This window comes from Oncorhynchus tshawytscha, linkage group LG11 (genome assembly GCF_018296145.1).
Source record: "Oncorhynchus tshawytscha isolate Ot180627B linkage group LG11, Otsh_v2.0, whole genome shotgun sequence".
In the NCBI taxonomy this organism is placed as follows: Eukaryota; Metazoa; Chordata; class Actinopteri; order Salmoniformes; family Salmonidae; genus Oncorhynchus; species Oncorhynchus tshawytscha.
This window is the reverse complement of record NC_056439.1, coordinates 17998439-18017804: the sequence shown is the minus strand read 5'-3', so window position 1 is coordinate 18017804 and position 19366 is coordinate 17998439. Positions and strand designations below refer to the sequence as shown.

The 19366-nt window shown below is 41.4% G+C and overlaps 1 protein-coding gene across 3 annotated transcripts in view; it reads left to right on the top strand.

Annotated features, from left to right (window-relative positions):
- plekhh1 (pleckstrin homology domain containing, family H (with MyTH4 domain) member 1) overlaps positions 1–13224 on the top strand; it is a 64149-nt gene extending 50925 nt beyond the window's left edge. For 2 of the 3 annotated variants that reach the window (XM_024436969.2, XM_024436971.2), the window contains 10 exons: positions 56–153; positions 318–495; positions 687–842; positions 1364–1461; positions 1633–1774; positions 1917–2107; positions 2318–2447; positions 5175–5258; positions 6940–7086; positions 11245–13224. In XM_024436969.2, the coding sequence (XP_024292737.1) occupies positions 56–153; positions 318–495; positions 687–842; positions 1364–1461; positions 1633–1774; positions 1917–2107; positions 2318–2447; positions 5175–5258; positions 6940–7086; positions 11245–11451 (1431 nt within the window). In that variant the 3' untranslated portion in view covers positions 11452–13224. Of the gene's footprint in view, positions 1–55; positions 154–317; positions 496–686; positions 843–1363; positions 1462–1632; positions 1775–1916; positions 2108–2317; positions 2448–5174; positions 5259–6939; positions 7087–11244 lie in introns of those variants that run through there. The other variant, XM_024436972.2, reaches the window with a different exon arrangement.
- Positions 13225–19366: the final 6142 nt, after the last annotated feature.

Below are 19366 nucleotides of genomic sequence, written 5' to 3'. Positions count from 1 at the left end.
TGGTTGCTTTAGTGTTGCATGAGCTGTTGTGAATAGTGTGTTCTCCTCTCCTCAGTGCTGGCAGCTGTTGTCTGTGTGTGTGGCTCTCTTTCTGCCTCAGCAACACTTCCTGTGGTACCTCAGACAGTATCTGCAGCGTCATGCAGACCCCAAGTATACACAGCGATGCACGAACACACACACACACACACAAACCAATTGATTAATGATAATCCACTGTCAAAGATAATCCAACTACAGAATAGTATGATCATTGTTGATGACCCTGTGTGTGTGTGTGTGTGTGTGTGTGTGTGTGTGTGTGTGTGTGTGTGTAGGAGTGAGGTGGGGAAGTATGCAGTGTACTGCCAGAGGTCTGTGGAGCGTACCCTACAGAACGGGGAGCGAGAGGCCAAACCGTCACGTATGGAGATCCTGTCCATCCTACTCAGGAATCCCTACCACCACTCACTACCCTTCAGCATTCCTGTCCACTTTATGAACAACACCTACCAGGTAACCCACTAAACACAGACACGCAGCCAACTAGCACGCAAACAATCAAACACCTACCAAGTCAGAAAGATGGAGAGGCACACACAAAAAGTTGGCAAAGTGCAGACCACTGGACAATAAACTATGAAAAAGCACACGTTCTGTTACACCCAATCATTTAAGAAGACACACTCTCCTCTCCCGTCCTCTAGGTTGTAGGCTTCGATGGCTCCACTACGGTAGACGAGTTCCTGAGCACCCTGACCCAGAGGGTGGGCATGAGGAAACCACACCTGTCTGGCTTCGCCCTCTTCACTGACGACCCCTCAGGGAAGGACCTGGAGCACTGCCTACAGCCCAGCGTCAAGGTCAGTGTGGACTAACATACTCTGATTATATACCTGCACATGCATTGTGGCAGTTGTTCTAATACCGCACAATCAAACCTTTTAGTGCCCGCAACTAAGTATAAGGCGGTAAACAGACGGGTAGACTGGAATCAGAACAGGGAACAGGGAATAATGTACAAGAGAGCAGGGCCTGCCCGTAGAGATAGATAGAGGACTCATCTTTTTATCGGTGCCGTTATAGCATCTGTGACAGCATGGGCAGCGCCATTGAGGATATCTCCATTGTAAAGTAGTCAATTGTCTTCTTCTTCGTTGGATGATTGCGCCCAACTCGTAGGAATCCCCACCCACGTGACTACTTTAAAATGGTGGAAGCACTCAATTTTCAACGTCCATATTATAACAGGTTTGATCCACAGTGAGTCCTGTATCTATGTCAATGGGTCTGCCTGGTCAGTTTGCACGGTCAGGAAAACTCCTGGCTCCAAAGTAGAAGACAATTAACTAATTGATCTTTTAACTCTCACCTCTGCCAACAGATCTGTGATGTCATCTCCAAGTGGGAACAGGCCCTGAAAGAGCTGCATCCTGGGAAATATGAGGGGACACGCATCGTCCGTTTGACATACAAGAGCAGGTAGGCTTTGCCTTGTTTTAGTTCCTTGATGTGTTTCATTGTTGAGCTGAGGACACCCAAAATGGATGACGAGGTGCAGACCAGCGGATGTTTGATTTAGATTTTTACGAATAACGTATCACTCAGTGCCACACTCATCAAGCGTTAACCATTGTAATGTCTGTTGTGTAGGTTGTGTTTCCGGGCTCAGGCTAAAGGGGAAATGGACCGTGAGCGCCTCCTGCTGGCCTACCAGGTGAATGACGAGGTCCACCAGGGACACTTCCCCGTCAACAAGGAGTTGGCTCTGGAAGTGGCTGCTCTCATGGCTCAGGTTGGTAGTGCTTTGGTAAGGAGAGGGGCATTATGGGAACTGAAGCACATCATGCCAAAGGTTTTTATTTTTTATTTTAATGGTCTAATACGATTGACTTCAAATGTGTTTTTATTACAAATCACACCCTCTCCCTCTCCAGGTAGAGCATGGTGACCTGGACCGTCCGGCTCCCTTCTCCCCCAGCAGTAGCTCCTCTCCTCAGCCTAAAGCCCAACAGATCTCCCCTAGCTGCAACTCTCCTCAGCCCAAAACCCAACAGATCCTCGTACAGGCCCTGGAGCGCTTCTACCCCAAACGCTACAAACAGGACTGCAGCATGGACCAATTCAGGTAATACGCCCATACGCACGACCAGCTCAGGTGATGCATTACCCTCACACACAGATGAAGTAAGACACAGGCTTCTACCCCAAAAACACTATTAACAGGACTGTAGCATGGGCCAACTCTGGCAATACTGGCCACGTGCACGCATTATACTCAGATAAAGATGCCTACACAGACACAGACAAGACTAATTATTTCTTCAACTCCCCTCAGAGACCTATCAGAGTGCCTGGCCACTAAGTGGTCAGTCCTGCGTGGCTGCAGTGCCTCAGAGTGTGTAAGAATCTACTTGACCGTCGCTAGGAAGTGGCCGTTGTTCGGTGCCAAGCTCTTCAGTGCTAAGGTACGTGGGGATGCAAGTAGACTGAACAACCTCTACCGCGTTCCTGAACGAGTATTCTACTGCAAGGGTCCAGCATAGTGTATCTGTGCTGTATTTTTCTAGCTTTTGCTGAATCTGTGTCTCCAGTGACGTGGAAGGTCTCTCTATAATCAAATAATTGTTTCTGTCGTCTTTCCTCTTTTTGGGAGGCCAAGTGTTTCAGTATTTACCCGGACAATAGCCCATTCCTATTGAAACCGTTAGTGGCACCGATATACATGGAGCAGGTACCGGTGTAATCAAGTCTGACACCGACAGGCTCCTGTACAGCTTCTATCCCCAAGCCATAAATCTGCTAAATAGCTAACAGATTTTCATCAAATCAAATTTTATTAGTCACATTGCGTGCCAGTACAGCGGGTTGTAGACCTTACAGTGAAATGCTTACTTACGAGCCCCTAACCAACAATGCAGTTTTAAAAAATACGGATAAGAATAAGAAATCAAATTAACAAGTAATTAAAGAGCAGCAGTAAAATAACAATAGCGAGACTATATACAGGGGGTACCGGTACAGAGTCAATGTGCGAGGGCACCGGTCAGTTGAAGTAATATGTACATGTAGGTAGAGTTATTAAAGTGACTATGCATAAGATGATAACAACAGAGAGTAGCAGCAGTGTAAAAGGGGGGGGGGGAAGCAAATAGTCTGGGTAGCCATTTGATTAGATGTTAGAAGCTGTTTAGAAGCCTCTTGGACCTAGACTTGGCGCTCCGGTACTGTTTGCCGTGCGGTAGCAGAGAGAATAGTCTATGATTAGGGTGGCTGGAGTCTTTGACAATTTATAGTGCCTTCCTCTGACACCGCCTGGTAGGTCCTGGATGGCAGGAAGCTTGGCCCCAGTGATGTACTGGGCCGTATGCACTACCCTCTGTCTGAGTTGACCCTTGTGCTTTATTCTCTATGCATACTCACAGGACTCACACACCATGACACTTCAACACACACATAACATGCACACACATTTATACTGACTCTACACACATACAATCATAGTTTACGCTGCTGCTACCCGTGCTACTACACCTGCATTGCTTGCTGTTTGGGGTTTTAGGCTGGGTTTCTGTACAGCACTTTGAGATATCAGCTGATGTACGAAGGGCTATAAAATACATTTGATTTGATCATATGTCACTAGGGGGGTGTTCTAGTCATTTATTTTCTATGTGGCTGGTTTGTATGGTTCCCAATTAGAAGCAGCTGGTAATCGTTGCCTCTAATTGGGGATCATATTTAGGAAGCCCTTTCTCCTAGCTGCTTTGTGGGATATTGTTTTTGAGTGAGTGTATGTAGCACTATGTTTGTTTACGGTAGGGGTTTATGGTTTAGTTTAGAAGTTTCACTTTAAATAAATATGTGGAACTCAAATCACGCTGCGCCTTGGTCCGTCTTTCCACATGATCGTGACACCTGATGCCTAGTCACCTTACCCCTATACATACAGTATCTACCTAGTATCACTCCAGTATCCCTTCACATGGTAAATATGGTACTGGAACTGACCTTGTATATACAAAGGTATTTGGACACCCCTTCAAGTAAGTAGATTCGGCTATTTCAGCCATACCCGTTGCTGATAGGTGTATAAAATTGAGCACACAGCCATGCAATCTCCATAGACAAACACTGGCAGTAGAGGTGCTCAGTGACTTTCAACATGGCACTTTCATAGGATGCCACCTTTCCAACAAGTCAGTTAGTAGAATTTCTGCCCTGCTAGAGCTGCTCCGGCCAACTGTAAGTGCAGTTATTGTGAAGTGGAAACGTGTAGGAACCGTCTAGAAGTGGATACGTCTAACTGCTCAGCTGCAAAGTGGTAGGCCACATAAGCTCACAGAACAGGACCGCAGAGTGCTGAAGCGCGTAGCGCGTTAAAATCGTCTGTCCTCTGTTGCAACGCTCACTACCAAGTTCCAAACTGCCTCTGGGAGGAACGTCAGCACAACAACTGTTTGTTGGGAGTTTCACAAACCTAAGATCACTATGCCCAATGCCAAGCATCGACTGGAGTGGTATAAAGCTCGCCACCATTGGACTCTGGAGTGGTGGAAAAGCGTTTTCTGGAACGATGAATCACACTTCACCATCTGGCTGTCAAATCTGGGTTTGGCGGATGCCAGGAGAACGCTACCTGCCCCAACGTCAACTGTAAAGTTTGGTGGATGAGGAATAATGGTCTAATAATTGGCCCCTTAGTTCCAGTGAAGGGAAGTCTTAACGCTACAGCATGCAATGACATTCTAGACGATTCTGTGTTTCCAATTCCCTTGAGCCAGGCCTAAAGGCCCAACATCAGTGCCCGACCTCACTAATGCTCCTGTGGCTGAATGGAAGCAAGACCCCGCAGCAATGTTCCAACATCTAGTGGAAAAGCCTTCCAAGAAGAGTGGAGGCTGTTGTAGCAGCAAAGGGGAGACCAACTTAATTTGAATGGCCATGATTTTTGGAACGAGATGTTCACTTTCTCGCGTTCTTCTTCTTTTTTCTTTTTTTTTTATCTTGTGTGTTTTTGTTCTACCTTATGTTATTTTTAGTGCTACATTGACATTGATTACTGCATTGTTGGGTTTTAGATGGCAAGAAAAGGCATTTCACTGTACTTGTGCACGTGACATTAAAAAAAAAAACTTTAGGCTTGAGCTACTGTCTCTGTATACCATCTGTCTCTCCTCCGTCTCTGTCTGCAGCCTATACCTCCCTCGTCTGTGGAGCAGTCCCAGGTTTGGCTAGCCGTCAATGAGGATGGACTGTGTGTGCTTGACTATACCATGGTAAGTGTGTGTTTATCTACATGTTTATATGTCTGCTTCCTTAGCTCATTTACCATGGAGTAAGTGATTATTAACCGTAATCCAACCATGTGGCATTACTGGTACTAAAAGTGGCCACAAGGGGGGGCGGTGTGTTTCATTGCTTCAGTACCCACAGCCAGTGGTCAGAGGACCACCATCAGAAGAAAGCTCTTGAACAGATAATGACATCATATTTCAACCATTAATTACCTTCATTATACTTTTTTTTTTTTAAAGACAACAACCTTTCAGAATCCAACCAAAAGTTTTATGCTTTTGGTATTCTCTAATTCCTTTTTTTAATCGGGCACAATCTTAGTTTATATTCAGAGCACTTAAGGTTTGGGGTTTCTCTTCACTCTTTACCAGTCTGCCTGTTGCCAGACCACAGGGGCAGAAGCTTGTTGATCTACTGGTCTGGAATGATTTTCTACTGCAGCGTTTGAAACACCAGATCCCCACAGGGAAACAGAAACTGCTGGCCTACAATTTTACCAGACATGGGTTCAATTCAAATACTATTTGAAAGCATTTGAAATACTTAAGCTGGGCTTGATTAACATGGCCTGGGTTTATAAAACCAATGAAAATGACCCAAAAGTGCAAATCCCACCCATCTGGTTCTCAAGGCAGTCTAGAGAAAAGGGCCAAAGTATTTGAAAGATTTCAAATAGTATATGAAACCAGAACTGGGTCTACCCAGAGATCAAAATGCTGACTGAGATATAAACAACGTTAAACTTAAAACACTATAATTATCTTAGCCATATTCCTCTGTCATTTCTGGTTTGGCGTCCTTTCATGCTCCAATACATGTACTAGTTCTTAGGGAGAAAATAAGGAAAATACACAATAAAGCATAAGAAATGATGTCTGGCTGCTTCATTGGTTCATGCTCAATTTGCCTCTTGAGAAAACAATAACAAGAAACCAATTCCCAAAGAAAGGATCCTCTGGCCTGTACCAGGAAGAGAGATGAGACAGATTACTTAAAGGAAAATTCCACTCAAAAACTATCTTTTGGTACTTGTTTCATTAGTCCACTGTTGATACAGTCCCAAAATGTTTTGCATGTCAGCAATCAACTTTCAAAATACAGAAAGTGTCACAGTATGATGTGTTTTGCGTCATCATTTTGGGACAGTATCAACAGTGGACTAATTAAACAAATAGCAAAATATTGTTTTTGAGTGGTATTTTCCTTTAAGGGCTTTTTACACTACTGAACCGAACAAGCCAAACGTGAAAAGATCAGAGTCATCAAAGTCAAAAGAGTACAATTTGTTTTCCTATTCACATACAGACAGTACCAGTCAAAAGTTTGGACACACCTACTTCAAGGGTCTTTATTTTATTTTGACTATTTTCTACATTGTAGAATTATAGTGAAGACATCAAATGCCAAGAGTTTGCAAAGCTGTCATCAAGGCAAAGGGTGGCTACTTTGAAGAATCTAAAACTTATTTTGATTTGTTTAACACTTTAATGGTAACTACATGATTCCATATGTGCTATTTCATAGTTTTTGATGTCTTCACTATTATTCTACAATGTAGAAAATAGTACAAATTAAGAAAAACCCTGGAATGAGTAGCTGTGTCCAAACTTTTGACTGGTACTGTATTTAAACAACTGAAATAAATCATCCATTCCTTTACAGCACCTTCTGGTCATGTACTCCTACCAATCAGTGATCACCTTTGGCGGTTGCCGTGACGACCTGATGGTGGTAGTGAGCCAGACCAAAGAGCAGGGTGGAGGGAAGAAGAGTGTGGAGAAACTGGTCTTCGCTATGGCTAAACCCAAGGTAAAGATACCTAGTCGTCTCTATTGCTAAACCCAAGGTAAGGTTACCTAGTATCCAGTATTAACTCAAGGCAAGGCCATAAAAATATTATATATTCTATTTCATTCTATAATGAACAAAAATATAAACGCAACAAGCAACAATTTCAAATATTTTACCGAGTAACCTTTAAGGAAATCAGTCAATTGAAATGAATGCATTAGGCCCTAATCTATGGATTTCACATGTCTGGGAATACAGATATGCATGTGTTGGTCACATATACCTTAACAAAAAGTAGGTGAGTAAATCAGACAACCAGTCAGTATCTGGTGTGACCACCATTTGCCTCATGCAGCATTGATCAGGCTGTTGATTGTGGCCTGTGGAATGTCCCACACTTCTTCAATGGCTGTGCGAAGTTGCTGAATATTGGCGGGAACTAGAACACGCTGTCGATCCAAAGCATTCCAGTCATGCTCAATGGGTGACATTTCTGGTGAGTATGCAGGCTATGGAAGAACTGGTTCGTGGTTTGTATTCATGTATGCCAAGGAAGACAGGCTTCCCCCCAAAATGTACCAAACAATTCATCTTTCGTCTCCCTGTGGTTCATAATTTTCCTTAAATTATCATGAGTCTGAATGTATCTCCCTGGAGAAAGCATCCGAGTGAGCAAAACAGCGCCCCTCTGTTTCTATATGTGTAGGCCATCTATCTGATGCTGTCTGGTCATAAAGAGTATGACATTGTTGCCACCCGTAGCATTGAATGCAAGGGAAGCCAGCAAGCATTTGGGATCCCTTGACAAAAAAAGTATAAAATAATACCCAATCAGCGTTGAGCTAAACTGAGTGAGCTCAACTGTGAATGGTCCTGGCCCACCAAAAAAAAGGGTTAAGGAAAGCCATCTTGGATTTGGCGTAACTCCTATCAAATTGCATTGAGAGCATACGTCATGGACAGAAACAAATTTAACTGTTGCATCTTGTTGTGTTGTTGTCCTCCAGTGGCTAAGCTAGCTTGGTAAAATTGGCACTTACCTATATTAGCCATGGATGGAGATAGAGATTTGGACTTACTAATTATCCATACTGGCCTATGATTATAATGGTAATTCTGATCCAATCATAAATTCATATATTGTGCCCCTGGCCTGAGAGGATGGAAGTTCAATATGTAGCTTGATGTAGAAGGTAAATGCTAACTAGCTAACGTTGCCCATGAAAGGAAGTTAGGCTAGCGACCAAACATTTTTGCCAGGTAGCCTTCGACAACAAAAAAATAAAAGCGTGTACTGTGTGACAGAGTGATAGAGAACCGTTTCGTCAACAGGAAAGAGAGGAGAATGGCATTGGCATTTCTCTACAAGTAGGGTGAGTCGACATGTTTTTTCTACTTACACGAATGCACACAGAAATCAGAAACATGGACAGCCACATATTTAGCTTACGTTGATTGGACTCAATTGTTTTTGGTATCTTTTAGTTGTCACAGATTTCACCCCAAGTTTCCTGAAGCACCTCCCACAACAGCTCAATAGGGTTGAGATCAGGTGACTGCTGGCCACTCCATTATAGACAGAATACCAGCTGACTGCTTCGACCCTAAATAGTTCTTGCATAGTTTGGAGCTGTGCTTTGGGTCATTGTCCTGTTGTAGGAGGAAATTGGCTCTAATTAAGCGCCGTCCACAGTGTATGGCATGGCGTTGCAAAATGGAGTGATAGCCTTCTTTCTTCAAGATCCCTTTTACCCTGTACAAATCTCCAACTTTACCACCACCAAAGCACCCCCAGACCATCACATTGCCTCCACCATGCTTGACAGATCTTTTCATTTTTTCTGCCCGTCTCACAAATGTTCTTCTTGTGATCCGAACACCTCAAACTTAGATTTGTCTGTCCATAACACTTTCTTCCAATCTTCCTCTGTCCAGTTTCTGTGTTCTTTTGCCCATCTTAATCATGTATTCTTATTGGCCAGTCTGAGATATGTCTTTTTCTTTGCAACTCTGAAGGCCAGCATCCCGGAGTCGCCTCTTCAATGTTGACATTGAGACTGGTGCTTTGCGGGTACTATTTAATGAAGCTGCCAGTTGAGGACTTGTGAGGCGTCTGTTTCTCAAACTAGACAATGTACTTGTCCTCTTTCTCAGTTGTGCACCGGGGCCTCCCACTCCTCTTTCTATTCTGGTTAGAGCCAGTTTACGCTGTTCTGTGAAGGGAGTAATACACAGTGTTGTTCGAGATCTTCAGTTTCTTGGCAATTTCTCGCATGAAATAGCCTTCATTTCTCAGAACAAGAATAGACTGACGAGTTTCAGAAGAAAATCTTTGTTTCTGGACATTTTGAGCCTGTAATCGAATCCAAAAATGCTGACGCTCCAGATACTCAACTAGTCTAAAAAAGGCCAGTTTTATTGCTTTTTTAATCAGTACAACAGTTTTCAGCTGTGCTAACATAATTGCAAAAGGGTTTTCTAATGATCAATTAGCCTTTTTACTTAGATTAGCTAACACAATGTGCCAATTGGAGCACAGGAGTGATGGTTGCTGATAATGTGCCTCTGTACGCCCATGTAGACATTCCATTAAAAATCAGGCGTTTCCAGCTACAATAGTAATTTACAACATTAACAATGTCTCTGATCAACTTGATGTTATTTTAATGGACAAAAGAAATGTGCTTTTCTTTCAAAAACAAGGACATTTATAAGTGTCCCCCAACTTTTGAATGGTAATGTATATCACGGTCGCAAGGCATATGAATTAACAGGTTATAGAGAAAACAATGCAATTATCACAACACATAGGTTATAATATGGCATTTTTTCTGGGTTGGCTTCCCCAGTGATTTTACCCATGTACCGCTACTGGTACCGGGACATTTTCAGTTTCCAGGAATTGTGTACAGGTCTTTTGCGACATGGTGTCGTGCATTATCACGCTGAAACATGAGGTGATGGCGACGTATGAATGGCACGACAATGGGCGTCAGGATCTCATCACGGTATCTCTGCGCATTCAAATTGCCATCCAATAAAATACAATAGTGTTCGTTGTCCGTAGCTTATGCCTACCCATACCATAGCCACCCCGCCACCATGGGGCACATTTTAGATTGGCCTTTTATTGTCCCCAGCACAAGGTGCACCTGTGTAATGATCATGCTGTTTAATCAGCTTCTTGATATGCCACACCAGTCAGGTGGACGGATTTTCTTGGCAAAGGACAAATGCACAATTTGTGCACAACATTTGAGAGAAGTAAGCTTTTTGTGCATATGGAACATTTCTGGGATATTTTATTTCAGCTCATGAAACATGGGACCAACACTTTACCTGTTGCGTTTATATTAATGTTCAGTGTATTTCTACAGGTAAGACTGACAGTAGGTTTGGCTTCACCTCTGGCCAAGTGCAAGTGGTCAGTGAAAACGATTAGTGGATAATTATCGTCATGGACCACAACAGCTCTGCCAACTTTCAGTCAGTCAATAGGATCTTACCGTGCAGAAAGCCAGTGTGAAAAGTAGGAGGTGAGCTCCTGCTATGTTGCGCGGTCCACAAGCAGCAACCAGAGGGTCATGGGTTCAATTCCCACAGGGATCACATCACTGTACCTTAAATAGCTTTGGATAAAATCTCATATTACGTGATATAATAGAAAGGTTACCCTCCACTGCCTTGGGCAGATGTAGAAAGCAGGTTGATCCTCGATTTTATTTCATCTGTTCTGCCTCAGAGGAGCCAAAGGGAGCGATTCAAAGAAACGCAAATAAATGACCAGTGCACTGAAATTGTCTTTAAAGGGTGATTTTGGTTTGAGCCATCAGTTGTTAATCTGTGTTGGGTTGATGCCTGGCCTAAGCATACAGTAGAGTTAATTTACTACGTGCTAATAAGGCCCTGCTGTATTCGTGACAGGTTGCTCAATATCAAGTTATTTCTATGGTTTTCTCATTGGCTTTAAACTGAACTTCTAAATGTGAGCATATGGGCATCCAAGCTCTCTTGGATCAAATGAAATTCAATCATTTAAAATAGTTAAACAATTCCCCCTCCTTACTCTGTCTTCTCCTCTCCCCTCCCGCCTTCTCCTTCTGTCCTCTGCTCTCTCCTCCTCTCTCTCCCCTGCACGGTCTCCTCCTGTCCTCCCTCCCTCTTCTCTCCTCCCAGATCCTGGAGTTGACTCTGTTAATGGCCAGCTATATTAACTACTGGACCCCCATCCTCCCTGGGGCCCAGAACCAGTCCCCAGGACCCTGCTCCCCTCTGGGGCCCCGTGGAGCTGGGGCTGAGGCTGAGGTCAGGAAGATGTGGGACATGGATAGCAGACACTTTCCCTCCATGACCTACACAACCAAAGGACCCACTCTACTGTGAATACAGAAACAACAATCAACCCCCTGTTCCAGTGCATCTCTGGGAAAACATGGTCATGTTCCTTAGCCAATGAATGGAAGAAAACTGACTGAAACAAGGAGGATCTATACCTGGACATGTCAAATAAGAAATGCTCACTTTTGTTTTCCATTTCAAATGGTTTTGCGACAGTGTACCCTACTGAACATGATCCAGGACTGAGAAACTACAGGGTATTGTGGGAGTTGTGGTACAGAAGATATTTAGCTCCACATACATTACGTTACACCTGAAAATGGCCATTGTTTTATTTTGCCCTCATTCCCTCTGGCCAGGAGTGAATTCTGTTGCATATACACATGACATGTATTTTTAACCATGATGAATGGGAGATGGTTGTTTGTGGAAGGGGACCATAGATAAAAGGGGTAACAGTTGGTCGGAAGAAGTGGGAGAGGATATCGTTTGTGGTTCATATGAAGATGTCGCTCTTCGAATGTCTGTGTTTTAGTCTTTAGATTGTTGTGTTTATTCCTGTAACAAGAGTGTTCACCTCTGCTTAATTTACAAAAAATATGCTCACGTTTGCGGACTATTTAAAAAACAATTGAGCCTTGAAAAATGAGATTTACAGTGTGGGATCAGTATAAAGGACCAACACACACAACTTGTTGACCTTGGTAGTCTGGCCATTAGCTATACAATGAGAAATAATAAGCTTCTCCCTCTTCATTTAAACCTTAACTCTCCCACACCCCCACCCTTGTCTGTTCCAGAGAGTGTATGCCAAATGGCACCCTATCCCCTTCATAGTCCACTACATGCAACGCATCCACTGTCTTTTGTTTAAGGGGAAAAAGCTGTTTTAAAAAAAAGAGGAAAATACTGTTGATTTCTTCTGGCTCTTTGGTACCTAATATGGATTTGACTAACGTTATTTAACATTAAACCAGTACAAAATAATTATAATATTCAAGAAATCAAATTGTACTTGATTTTTTTCATTCAAAGAATTGAACAAAATGTCTGACTTTTATAGAAAACACCAGGCCAGGGCCTGAGGAGGAACCATCAAAGCTCTATAACGTATAATACAAGTGATGATTGTACCATTCTGACCAAGCAATGTTTTTAGAACCATTTTGACCACATAATGGTTATCAATATTTTTTTTAAAAGATTATAGTGAAGAATAGAAATAGAGATGGAATACAATGTGTGATGTGTCTGTAAGATGTATGAACTCATTGGGTGGCATGTTCCTACTGAAGAAGCAGCAGCTGTTCTTCCTGGGGTCCACACAAAACGTAGAACGTGACATAATACAGAACACTAATGGACAGGCACAGCAACACCAAATTGAAACGAACAACGCTACGACAATACAATGGAAGGTCGTGAGAACACAGCCAGGCAGGACGGATTACATGGAGAGGTCCAACCACATACGACTGGTACGATTACAGATATTCAAATGTTATTAGTGACTTGAATTGTTTTGGATCAAACCACTTGTTTTTTGTATTTATTTCATTTTTGGCATTTTGTGGCTTTTTTTGTATGCTGTAAATTATGTTTGGCAGAACGGTAAGGTTTTCAACTGAAACATTCAAAACTGACAATGACTTTGTTTGTCGAAAGTAGCTGAATAGTTTAACTTGACAGTTTTACACTGTATGAATGCAGTATGATTTGCGAATTAGGGATGTTAAGTCAATGAAACAGATTTATATACGATGTGCTTAGCTGTTATTGAGATCCTGTGTTTTAAAATCAAATAAACTGTACAATCTACACAACTGTTTTGTTCAATTCCACTTTCAAGGGACATTGAGCCCCATAATTATTTCTCAATGTGGAAATAATCCTACATTTTTAGCCTAATTGGAAAATATGTTGACGTTGAAAGTGCTTATATCCGGTATGATGGAATTTGGCATGGCTTTGACCTAGGAAACATTTTGAAAGACTTCAAACATACTGGCGAATACAATACGCTTGTTCTTATCTTGTTTTTTACACCCAAACTATCCACATACATTGGCAAATGTGCCAGTGTGATGTACAGTAGGCTATGCATTGTGCATATGTTGACGTAGGTGGGGTTTGGTAGCTAGGGTGGTAGTTGCTCTGATTTGCTTCATCCAAACAGGTCAAAGTGGTAAGTTTTGCTGCCAACAGCATTGCTATACATCTTTCTCTTTTTATTGAATGATTTCTCAAAAACTCATGTTTTTGTAGTTACTCTAATATGACCAAAAATTACTGGACACTGCCAACTTAGGAAAAAGACAATTGTTTTTCATTGTTTTTGCTCTCTGTTGAAGAGGATGGAAGCATAGCTTGTAGGTTTGGCCATTCCGTAATGTTGCTTATGTGTTTGTCTCTATTTTTAGCCTTTATGATTTTAAATAGCAGTGTTTTGCTTTAGGCCCTTATGGGGGAAATTCAGACCAAAGTTACGCATGTATAAATGGAACTGTTTCCCCTTTTCTGCACTTTTCTCCCTATGCGTGTCTGACCTTGAACCTATGCATGGGGGTAAATGTCAACAAGGCAAAGAGACATGCCAAATGTTTAATCATATGCCCCAACTGTTTCCTTAAATGTCTAGGCTATAGGCTATGTTAAATATCATTAGCCGCTATCAGTAGTGGCCTTATGTAATAAGCATTTATATATAACTTTTCATTTAGTTTTTGTTCCCTTCCCTGCATTAGTATCATTCCATTACATAGTTTGATTCAGCCAACCTTTATTTCTTTCCCCTGTAAAACACTGTCACGTCCTTGTGGTTTTGGCTGAGGGTCAAGTAATAGTGGATACTAGGCCAAATACAAATTATAGTAAAAAAACGAATGTGGACATGTAGGTTTAATAAATCATTATGGAGCTCATTATGGAGCTCATTATGGCGCTCAAACCTGAACTTGACGCATGGTACAAGACTTGGCATTTGCCATCACACAGTTCCATGATCAGTGCAGGCAATTAGGGTATATTTATTATATCGTACCATTGCATACTATTCTCTATAGTATAAACATAGTGTAGGCTACATTACTTCCAATGTTGCCATTGATGAACTGAACGTGGCAACTTTCAGAATGAATCAAACCGACTTTTTGGGGTTTGTGCGTAAAAGCTCTATTTTTTTTCCAGTAGGATCCGTGATTTTTCCCTAAGCATAAATAATGTGTAATAATGTGTACATATGTTTTCATGGCTATCTTTCTGTGTTCTGAGCGCATTCTCCATAGTCTACATTTTAGTATTGTGCCAATCAAATTCTAATTAAAGGTACACCATATTTAAAGGAATTACTTGGAAGAAATTAACAGAAAAACAAATTGAACAAAAACTCCCTGATTAAATTGGTAGGCTACCCAGTGGGTGTGTTTTCTGGGGTTTAATTAAATGTATTCAGAGAAGGTTTTCCCATCTCCACAGCTCTGTCAGAGTGACCATTGGATTCTTGGTCACCTCCCTGACCAAGGCCCTTCTCCCTCAATTGCTCAGTTTGGTTGGGCAGCCAGCTCTAGGAAAAGTCTTAGTGGTTCCAAACTTCTTCCATTTAAGAATGATGGAGGCCACTGTGTTCTTGGGGACCTTCAATGCTGGTGAAATGTTTTGGTACCTATTACAGAAATTAAATTCCTTTTATGTTTTATTTAACCAATTCAATTAATCACTCTGCCCACTCCTAAGAATTTGTAAGACCCTTATTTGCATAAAATGGACAGAGACCAGTCTCAAAATCAATCCGTAGCGTTTATTCTCGAGAGTACTGAACACGATACAATTTACCACCGGTTATAAACTGAAAATGACGTCATTAGTTTTCTAACTGTCCCGTCTCTTCTCCACTCTGGTACAATGGCAGTATAGTTCTCAAGCCTTCCTACATCGACTCCCACCAGTATAGATAATTTATGACTGAGCCAAGGTCTTCCTGTGTAGATAAGCATTCTAGCCAGTTCATTCGTTTCTACCAAGGAACAGACAGTCATTGTTCTAATTCTTGATTATAATTACACACATTATATTCAGTAGTAGGATTAAAATAAAATGCATACATCTATACAGTAACATAATAGTATTCTGATTAGTCAGTCCTGATTGAAATGTATACATAATTAGTCATTATTGGTAAAAAATCCCTTAACAGTACCCTTCCCCAGATCTGTGCCTCAACACAATCCTGTCTCTGAGCTCTACGGACAATTTCTTTGACCTCATGGCTTGGTTTTTGCTCTGACATGCAACTGTCAACTGTGGGACCTTATATAGACAGGTGTGTGCCTTTCCAAATAATGTCCAATCATTGAATTTACCACAGGTTGAATCGAATCAAGTTTAGAAACATCCCAAGGATGATCAATGGAAACAGGATGCAGCCCAAGTCTCATAGCAAAGGGTCTGAATACTTATGTAAAAAAGGTATTCCTGTTTTTATTTTTTAATAAATGAGCAATAATTCTAAAAAACTGTTTTCAATTTGTCATTATAGGGTACGGTGTGTAGAATTATAAGGGAAAACAATAATTTAATCAATTTTAGAATAAGGCTGTAACGTGGAAAAAGTTAAGGGGTCTGAATAATTTCCGAATGCACTGCACGTGTGTATTTAATACACAGCCCAAAACAAATACTTTTATTTGAATATTTAAATGGTTATAAAAACAAAATGTATTATTTATTTATTTCACCTTTATTTAACCAGGTAGGTGTCATGCCCTGGCCTTAGTTATCTTTGTTTTCTTTATTATTTCGGTTAGGTCAGGGTGTGACATGGGTTTTTTATGTGTTTAGGCTTGTCTAGGGGTTTGTATGTTTATGGGGCTGTTACCTGTCTAGGTAAATTGTATGTCTATGGTTGCCTAGATTGGTTCTCAATTAGAGGCAGCTGTCTATCGTTGTCTCTGATTGGGAACCATATTTAGGCAGCCATATTCTTTGGGTATTTTGTGGGTGATTGTTTCTTGTGTCAGTGTTTGTGCCACACGGGACTGTTTCGGGTTTTCACATTTCTTGTTTGGTAGTTGTGTTCATGTTGAGTTTTCCTATTAAAACCATGGACACTTACCACGCTGCATTTTGGTCCGATCCTTGTTTCACCTATTCAGAGGAAGAGGAGGAAATCAGCCGTGACAGTAGGCCAGTTGAGAACAAGTTTTCATTTACAACTGCGACTTCGCCAAGATAAAGCAAAGCAGTGAGACAAAAAACAACAACACATAGTTACACATGGGATAAACAAACGTACAGTCAATAACACAATAGAAAGTCTGCATACAGTGTGTGCAAATGAAGTAAGGAGGTAAGGCAATAAATAGGCCAATAGTGGCGAAGTTATTACAATTTAACAATTGACACTGGAGTGAAAGATGTGCAGATGAGGATGTGCAAGTAGAAATACTGGTGTGCAAAAAAAAGAGCAGAAACAAACTAAAAACAAATATGGGGATGAGGTAAGTAGTTGGTTAGATGGGCTATTTACAGATGGGCTGTGTACAGCTGCAGTGATCGGTAAGCTGCTCTGACATCCAATGCTTGAAGTTAGTGAGGGAGATATAAGTCTCCAACTTCAGTGATTTTTGAAATTTGTTCCAGTCATTGGCAGCAGAGAACTGAAAGGAAAGGCGGACAAAGTAGGTGTTGGCTTTGGGGATGACCAGTGAGATACAGTGGGACAAAAAAGTATTTAGTCAGCCACCAATTGTGCAAGTTCTCCCACTTAAAAAGATGAGAGGCCTGTAATTTTCATCATAGGTACACTTCAACTATGACATGCAAATAACTATACTTATTTTCCACCGTAATTTGCAAATAAATTCATAAAAAAATCCTACAATGTGATTTTCTGGATTTTTTAACTCATTTTGTCTGTCATAGTTGAAGTGTACCTGTGATGAAAATTACAGGCCTCTCATCTTTTTAAGTGGGAGAACTTGCACAATTGGTGGCTGACTAAATACTTTTTTGCCCCACTGTATACATGCTGGAGTGCGTGCTACAGGTGGATGTTGCTATGGTGACCAGGGAGCTGAGATAATGCAGAGCTTTACCTAGCAAATACGTATAGATGACCTGGAGCCAATGGGTTTGGCGACAAATATGTAGCGAGGGCCAGACAACGAGAGCATACAGGTCGCAGTGGTGGGTAGTATATGGGGCTTTGGTGACAAAACGGATGGCACTGTGATAGACTGCATCCAATTTTCTGAGTAGAGTGTTGGAGGCTATTTTGTAAATGACATTGCCGAAGTCAAGGATCGGCAGGATAGTCAGTTGTACGAGGGTATGTTTGGCAGCATGTGTGAAGGAGGCTTTGTTGTGAAATAGGAAGCCGATTCTAGATTTAATTTTGGATTGGAGATGCTTAATATGAGTCTGGAAGGAGAGTTTACAGTCTAGCCAGACACCTAGGTATTTATAGGTGTCCACTATTCTAACTCCGAACCGTCCAGAGTAGTGATGCTAGGCGGGCGGGAGGGTGCGGGCAGCGATCGGTTGAAGAGCATGCATTTAGTTTTACTAGCGTTTAAGAGCAGTTGGAGGCCATGGAAGCAGTGTTGTAAGGCATTGAAGCTCGTTTGGAGGTTTGTTAACACAGTGTACAAAGAAGGGCCAGATGTATACTGAATGGTGTCGTCTGCGTAGAGGTGGATCAAAGAATCACCCGCAGCAAGAGCGACATCATTGATATACACAGAGAAAAGAGTCGGCCCGAGAATTGAACCCTGTGGCACCCCCATAGAGACTGCCAGAGGTCTGGACAACAGGCCCTCCGATTTGACACACTGAACTCTATCTGAGAAGTAGTTAGTGAACCAAGCAAGGCAATCATTAGAGAAACCAAGGTTGTTGAGTCTGCTGATAAGAATACGGTGATTGACAGAGTTCAAAGCCTTGAGCAGGTCGATGAAGACGGCTGCACAGTACTGTTTTTTATCGATGATATGATATATTATGATATGATTTAGGACCTTGAGCGTGGCTGAGGTGCACCCGTGACCAGCTCGGAAACCGGATTGCAATGCGGAGAAGGTATGGTGGGATTCGAGATGATCGGTGATCTGTTTGTTCACTTGGCTTTCAAAGACTTTAGAAAGGCAGGGCAGGATGGATATAGGTCTGTAACAGTTTGGGTCTAGAGTGTCTCCCCCTTTGAAGAGGGGGATGACCGCGGCTGCTTTCCAATCTTTATGAATCTCAGACGATACGAAAGAGAGGTGAATAGACTAGTAATGTAGGGTGAGTATTGGTAAAGTGGGACACTTTCTGAAAATGTCATTTCTTGAATGCCTTACAGATTCAGCCCGTTGTCTTAATCCCCAACATGATACCATTCTAAATAGCTTAAGAACTCTACTACACTATACAAAATATTATCTTTTTTCAGCCAATATTGGGAAATTTGGACAACTTGATTGGCAAAAATGGGACACAATTATTTATTGTAAAGAAGGAGAAATGAGCGTATATGAGTAATTTCCATATTTCAATGATAAAATAAAATAATTCTTACAAATTAAATATATATTTTTTGGAAATTAGCTATTTTTGTGGAACAATAATCATTGTCATTTATTGTTAGTATTATTATTTAATTAGTATTATTAATATCATCATACTTGAATATAATTGTATTATGTAGTAATTGTGTAGCATATAAATTTATTAAATGAATTATACTGAATAAAATCTAAACACAACATGTAAAGTGTTGGTCCCATGTTTCATGTGCTGAAATAAAAGATCCCAGAAATGTTCCATATGCACAAAGAGCTTATTTCTCTCAAATGTTGTGCACATATTGTGTTTACATCCCTGGTAGTGAGCATTTCTCCTTAGCCAAGAGAATCCATCTACCTGACAGATGTGGCATATCAAGAAGCTGATTAAACAGCATTATTATTACACAGGTGCATCT